General features: G+C 44.8%; 1 protein-coding gene across 1 annotated transcript in view; it reads left to right on the top strand.

The window, feature by feature from the left end:
- The window catches only part of LOC113828100 (sodium- and chloride-dependent glycine transporter 2), a 9,734-nt gene that overhangs the window by 519 nt on the left and 1,715 nt on the right, over positions 1 to 7,500 (top strand). The window contains exons 2-9 of the mRNA XM_070114404.1: positions 101 to 279; positions 2,268 to 2,402; positions 3,141 to 3,284; positions 3,586 to 3,781; positions 4,854 to 5,047; positions 6,203 to 6,386; positions 6,480 to 6,717; positions 6,948 to 7,176. Of these exons, the coding sequence (XP_069970505.1) occupies positions 108 to 279; positions 2,268 to 2,402; positions 3,141 to 3,284; positions 3,586 to 3,781; positions 4,854 to 5,047; positions 6,203 to 6,386; positions 6,480 to 6,717; positions 6,948 to 7,176 (1,492 nt within the window). The 5' untranslated portion in view covers positions 101 to 107. The remainder of the gene's footprint in view (positions 1 to 100; positions 280 to 2,267; positions 2,403 to 3,140; positions 3,285 to 3,585; positions 3,782 to 4,853; positions 5,048 to 6,202; positions 6,387 to 6,479; positions 6,718 to 6,947; positions 7,177 to 7,500) is intronic.

The following is a 7,500-nucleotide window of genomic DNA, read 5'->3' as shown; positions in this document are numbered from 1 at the left end:
TCCAAGATTCTGATGATGAAATTACGAAACCGAAACAGCATAATTAATCGAAAAATGGCTATATAGTTTGATTATCATAATCATACATTTTTATATTAAGGAAAGTTATGGACAAGATAGAAAAATCCGAAATGGAAGAAGAGAAGAAAGAAGCGGAAGAGGACGAGGATCGCGGGACGTGGGGGAACCAGTGCGAGTTCTTCCTGTCGTGCCTGGGCTACGCCGTCGGCTTCGGCAACGTGTGGAGGTTCCCTTACCTCTGCTACAAGAACGGCGGCGGTGAGTGCGCGGGGAGTGGCTCAGGGAACGGCTTTGGCCTGGGTAGAAGGGGGGGGGGGCGACGAGAACGGCGGCGGGGAGTGCGCGGGCAATTGCTCAAAGGAACGGCTTCGTCCTGGTTGTAAGGGAAAAGGAATAGGCGACGAACGGCCCGCGGACAGCCGATTTCCCTGCAAACATTTCTCTCGGATAACCAGGGGTCGGACTCATTAACGCACTCACGATGGTAAAAATAGTGATATAGTTAACAAGGTAAAACGACAGAGATAGAATTCACTGACAACTTGCTATCAGATTTACCTTGGTAAATTTTACTAGTGGTCGGAGCACTTGTAATTTCTGGGAAGACAATGTCTCGTCCAAAAATCAACATTTAAACAAACTTTTTTATTTGTTTTTATACCTGATAAAATAAGTATGATTGCAAACAAACATTATAATATGGATTTGGCGAAAAATACAAATTTCACACGGAACTAGCAAGAATAAAGTCCACACAAATTCTCGTCAATTTATAGGCAGACATAGGCCTACATTAGAATGTCGAGTACATGGAATTGGTAGATAATTTACCCCTTAAAGAATTCTTCTGATATAATTATAATAAATTCTATAAAAAAAAACTACCTTGCTGATATATAAACTGGCAATGACAACGTTAAACCAGTATAGCAACTATGTCCGTATTTTGGCAAATGACAACAAACTCGAAATCGCACGGACAAGAATGAACATGAAATATATATATATACATATATATATATATATATATATATATATATATATATATATATATATATATATATATATATATATATATATATATATATTATTTATTTATGTTTATGATAGATGGCGATGAATAAAAGATGTTTGGCCCGGTTATTTGTTTAACAAAGATGATATATAAATAAGTAAATAAAGACTGGGCTGTCTATTTGATTTGCGGTAAACAAAGGTATATTAATATAACAGTATTTATTACAATCCCACATGATGGATAAGATTAAATTTGTTATTTTTTCTACGTATGCTTCAATGGTGTTTTAACTAAAACAATGGTTTTAAAAATCTAGGTCTAGTTATGTTTGAATATTACGTGATTGGCCGAAGAAACCTAAAATATTGTTAATGGCGCTAGCTGATTGGTGGAAATGCTTTACTAGAGCCCTCTGTTGGCTGCCATTAGAATGAGTCGATTTACCATTGTAACTCAGTCGGTTTATCAATTCTTCGTGAATCCCGCTTTGCCATCACTGGTAAACGCAATGGTAAACGACCGCTGGCAAATGCGTTACGATCGTATACTAATGAATCCGGCCCCAGAATGACTCTTGTCGGCTCGCCTCCATCAATCACAGCTCACCCAGCTGTCAAACTTGGGTGAATAGACAACAGACGGATAAAGAGAGAGAAGAACGGTGAGGGAATGGGCAATCTTTGATAAACGCGCCGCAAGTACTGTAATAAAACTATTTTTGATCCTTTTAAAGGCAATATTTCACACGTGTGTCTAAGCCTCAGACACGATAAATCTTGATAATAGAACCTAACTGAGACTTTTATGGAAAATTACGCAATTTTATGATACAATTAGTAAAAATACACAACACATACACACGCAAATCAAAACAAAAACAAGTAAGGCACATGCAAACAAACAAACATACGGAAACAAGACACACCCATACAAGCAAACAAGACACAAACCTTTACAAACAAACAAGATACACACATTTACAAGCAAACAAACAAGACACATTTACAAACAAACAAACTAGTTACACACCTTTACAAGCAAACACGACACACATTTACAAACAAACAAGATACACACATTTACAAGCAAACAAACAAGATACGCACCCATACACGCAAACAAACAAGACACACGCCTATTCAAGTAAACAAACAAGACTCAGATACAATAAGAAACAGTCATAATAACAGAAACAGACACAAAGACACATGCTCTTTCTCCCCTTTAGCGGCCTTCCTCATCCCATACGTTATCATGCTGCTGTGTGCCGGCCTTCCCTTGTTCTTCATGGAGCTCGCCCTCGGACAGTACGCCAGTCTGGGACCCAATATTATCTTTCCAAAACTGGCGCCCATCTTTTATGGTAAGGAAGGGGCACGGGGAGATGGACAAGGTGGGGAGAGAGAGAGGGAGGGGGGAGGGAGAGAGAGAGAGAGAGAGAGAGAGAGAAAGAGAGAGAGAGAGAGAGAGAGAGAGAGAGAGAGAGAGAGAGAGAGAGAGAGAGAGAGAGAGAGAGAGAGAGAGAGAGAGAGAGAGAGAGAGAGAGAGAGAGAGGGGAGGGAGGAGGAGTGAGGGAGGGAGGGAGGGCGGGAGAGAGGGAGAGAGGGAGAGAGGGAGAGAGAGAGAGAGAGAGAGAGAGAGAGAGAGACAGAGAGAGAGAGAGAATGAGAGGGAGGGAGGGAGGGGGGGAGGGGGGAGGGAGAGAGAGAGAGAGAGAGAGAGAGAGGGGGGAGAGGGAGGGGGGGGGGGGAGGGAGGAAGGGAGGAAGGGAGGAGAGAGAGAGAGAGAGAGAGAGAGAGAGAGAGAGAGAGAGAGAGAGAGAGAGAGAGAGAGAGAGAGAGAGAGAGAGAGAGAGAGGGAAGGGGAAGAGAGCGAGAGAGAGGAAAAGAGAGCGAGAGAGAGAGAGAGATAATAAAGATGGAGAGGCAAGAAAAGTAAAAGCTGTGTACGTTTGTGATTATGTGTTTATATCTACATCTATATAAACAAACACACCTTTGTTTGTGTACTTGCGTATATGATCTATGTATATACAAGTATATATATAAAAGAAGAAAGGCAGAGAAAGCAAAACCAGGCAAAACCCGCTCTCCGCCCGCAGGCCTTGGGTGGGGCATGGTGCTGGTGTCGGTGCTGGTGTCCGTCTACTACAACATCATCCTGGCTTGGGCGCTGTTCTACACCTTCTCCTCCTTCACCAGCGTCCTGCCCTGGGCCAGCTGCGGCAACGACTTCAACTCTCCTGGTATGCTGCTGTTGTTGGCATATTATTAGTCAAGATTAGCGTTCCTGTCAGTGTAGCTATCTGTACAGTATTGTTATCATTATTACTGTTGTTATCATCATCATTAGTGTTATTGTTGTAATAATAATAATAATAGTTATTATTATCATTATTGTTATTATTATTATTATTATTATTATTATTATTATTATTATTATTATTATTATTATTATCATTATTATTATTTTCATCACCATCATTATTCCTATCATCTATCCTTCATGGTCCCACTACCACATGCTTCTCCTCCCCCTACCCTAAGAATGCTACCTCGAGAACCGATGCAACATCTCAACCTATTTCTACAACAACACGTGTTTGGAAGTCGAGCAATACTGCAACATTGCAGGCCTGACCGCCTTCAACGAGACCACGTGCATTGACCCTTCCGACGACAACATCTCAATGCCAGCCATCTCCGCCGTGGCCAAAGTCTCGGCCAGTGAAGATTTCTTCAGGTGAGAAGGAAAATGGAGCTCTCGGGCGATTCTACGGGGTGACTTACTTAATAGTACTTGGGAGAGGAGCATTTTTACGGATGACTTATCTAGTAACAGATGGGAAAGGTGCGCTTTCATGGCGTGACTTACTTAATAGTACGTGGAAGAGGAGCGCTTTTATGGAGTAAATTGTTTGATAATGATGGGAAAAGAGTGTTTTTTTTTCTTTTTTAGTGACATTGGTGGTAACTCACTCAATAAGAAGTTGGAAAGGAGCGTTTTTACCGTGACATTGATGATATACTATTATTATAATAATAGTTATTATTATTTTTATTATTACCATTATTATTATTATTATTGTTGTTGTTATTATTATTATTATTATTATTATTATTATTATTATTATTATTATTATTATTATTATTATTATTATTATTATTATTATTATTATTATTATTATTATTATTATCATTAATATTATTAGCATTGCGAGATAGGAACAACTTTTTGGCGCTTGAATCATTATTATCATCTTAGGGTCGGATCCAGGGGTCCCTATTTTGGGGGGCAAGGTAATGTTTTTTCGTTTTTTCTTTTTTCTCTATTTTTAAGTATCTGTTTTTGCCTATTTTCTTTGCATCTGCAAAGGAAGAAGTCAATGAACACCTGAGCACTCGGCAGAAGTTTGGACGAGGAATATAACAATATGTTCTCCTATGGCGGCGGTTTCCATATCCCCGCGCTCCCCCTTCCGAAACTGGATCCAACCCTTTTGTCCTATTGCCTTGGCGGAGGTATGCGCTCTTTGAGTGCTTCTAGTTATTATTATTATCATTAGGATCATCACTGTTGTCATTATCATTGTCATTATTGTTTTTAATACTTAATGTACGTTTCTGACTTCCTCTTTCTCCTCCATTCACTCTCACTGGAACACCCTCTCACTCCTCTACTCCCTAACACTCTCCCATCACTCCTTCCTCTCCCTACTCCCCACTCCCTCCTCTCCATACTCCCCCAACCCCTCCTCTCCCCCCCCCACCCTATTCTCTCCCCAACCCCCACTAACACACTGAAACACCCACAGAAACCGCGTGTTGGGCGTGACGGGCACCACCTGGGAAGACATGGGCGGCATGCGCTGGGAGCTGGTGGGCTGCCTAGCGCTGGCGTGGGTGATCGTGGGCGCGTGCATGGCCAAGGGCGTGAAGAGCTCCGGGAAGGTCGTCTACTTCACCGCCATCTTCCCCTACGTCGTGCTGGTGATCCTGCTGGTCAGGGGTAGGTGGTGCCGCTGGTGATGGTGATGTTGGTACCGGTGGTGGTGATGATGGAGGCGCTGCTGCCGTTGGTGATGGTGGTAGTGGTGAAGGTGATGTTGGTGGTAAAGATGTTGGAGGTGCTGCTGCCGTTGGTGATGGTGGTGGTGATGGTGATGTTGGTACTGGTGGTGGTGGTGGTGAAGGTGATGTTGGTGGTGGTGGTGTTGTTGCCGTAAGTGGTGATGTTGTTGGTGTGGTGTTTGTGGTGTGTTTATTATTGGCTTTCTTGCTGGTGGTAGTGGTGGTGTTGCTATTGCTGTTGTTTTTGTTGGTGTTGCTGTTCTTGTTGGTGGTGGTGATGGTGTTACTGAAAGGGTTTGTGTTGTTTTTTGCTATTCACATTGCTATCATTACTGTCATTATTGTTATTGTGTTCATTGTTGTAGTTATCGTCAGTGTACAAATATTCTATTGTTACTTTCGTCTAACAATCTAACTAAACACCCTTTTCTCTCCCTCTTTCTCTCTTCCTCTTTCCTTCACTCATACCCTCTCTCTATTTCCTTCTCCCTCCTCACCTCTTCAAATCCTCTCCTTCTCCGTCTCTGTCATTCATCCTGCTCCTTCTCTTTGTCTCTCCTCCCTCCATCTCTCATTTTCCTTCTCCCTCTCTTTCTCTCTTCTCCTTCCTCTTCCGTGTCCTCCTCCCTCCTTCCCCTTCTCTCTTCCCTTGTCTTCCCTCCCTTTCCCGCTTATTCACTTCCCCTCTGCTTCATCTTCCCTCTCCTTTCTCTTTTCCCTCTCCCTCTCTCTACTTCTCCATCCCTCCTCTTTCTTCCTTCCTCTTCTCCTCCCTCCACTCCCTCTCTCTTTTCTCAATCTTCTCTTCTTCATCCTCTCATTCTTTCTCTTCCCTCTTCCTCTGCTTCCCTGTCCTTCATCTCTCTTTCTCTACTCAATCCTTGTCCCCCCATTCTCTCTTTCCCCACTCCATCCCTCTCCTCCCCTTGATATCTCTTTCTCTACTCCCTCCCTGCTCCCCTCTCTTTCTCTATTCCCACTCTCTGCTCCTCCCTCCCCTCATTTTCCCCACTCCCTCTCTTTCCCCTCTTCCCCCTCCCCTATCTTCTCTCTTTCTCTGCCCTCTCCCTTTCTCCCTCCCCCCCCCCTCCAGGCGTAACCCTCGAGGGCGCGAACCTGGGGATCGAGTTCTACTTCCTTCAGCCGAACATATCTCGCCTGGCGGAGGTGGAGGTTTGGAGCGACGCCGCCACGCAGATCTTCTACTCGCTCGGCTCGGCCTTCGGAGCCCTCATAACCCTCGCCTCCTACAACAAGTTCAAGAATAACTGCATGAGGTGAGAGATGAGTTTGTTACTGTTAGCTTCATTGGTATAACACAAACACACACACACACACATACCCAATCTCGCCACCTCTCCCTTCTCCAGAGACGCCATCGTCATCGCTACCGCCAACTGCGCCACCTCCGTGTTCGCCGGCTTCGTCATCTTCAGCATCCTGGGCTTCCTGGCGACGGAGCTCGGCGTGCCCGTGAAGGAAGTGGCCTCCTCCGGCTCCGCCCTGGCCTTCATCGCCTACCCTGCTGCCGTGGCGCGCATGCCCGTGTCGCCGCTGTGGTCCATCCTGTTCTTCGCCATGCTGATCACGCTCGGACTCGACTCTCAGGTGCGGGGTGGGGGTGGGGGGATGTGGGGGTGATCTTGTAGGGGGTGGGGGGCTATGGGTCAGGGGTGAGGGGATGTGAATAGGATAGGATGGGTGTGGCCCGCAAGATTAGTATAGAGAGACGAAGAACCAAATATCTCAATACTTTAGTAAGACCATATGACGCTATTCTCCCTTTCCGAAGCCTATCCCGCCGCCAAGCATTACAAACTTCAATTTATCCTCTGCAGTTCACAATGGTCGAGACGGTGACCACGGCTTTATTCGACCAGTTCGAGTCCCTCCGAAGCAAGAAGCCCTTGGTCGTCGGAGGAACTTGCTTCCTGTTGTTCCTACTGGGCCTCACGATGTGTCTCGAAGGAGGCGTCTACATGTTCGAACTCTTCTTCTTCTTCTCCTCGGGAACCTCCGTCATCATACTGGCCTTCTTCGAGGTCGTGGCCATTCAGTATGTGTATGGTGAGTGCGGGAGGGCAATGTGGGGGAGAAGGAGGGTGGGAAATAGAGGGGAAGAGGGGGGAGGGAAAAAGAAAGAAGGGAGAGAGAGAGAAAGATGGCGAAGCTGGGATGGATTGATGGACGGATAAATGTACGACTGGGTGGACGGATGGGATAGATAGAGACATAGAAAGAAAGAAAATGAACAAGAAAGAAAAGAGGAATGGGACATGAGAGAGAGAAAGGAAGCGAGGACGTGGATGAGAAGGAAAAAAAAAAAGAAAAAAAAATCATAAAGGACCTCAGCAAAGATCACACCCTCTATAACACGTTTCTCTCACTGCC

This window comes from Penaeus vannamei, chromosome 36, assembly GCF_042767895.1.
Source record: "Penaeus vannamei isolate JL-2024 chromosome 36, ASM4276789v1, whole genome shotgun sequence".
Taxonomy (NCBI): domain Eukaryota; kingdom Metazoa; phylum Arthropoda; class Malacostraca; order Decapoda; family Penaeidae; genus Penaeus; species Penaeus vannamei.
Note: the sequence above shows the minus strand (reverse complement) of the source record. Positions and strands in the feature narration are given on the sequence as shown.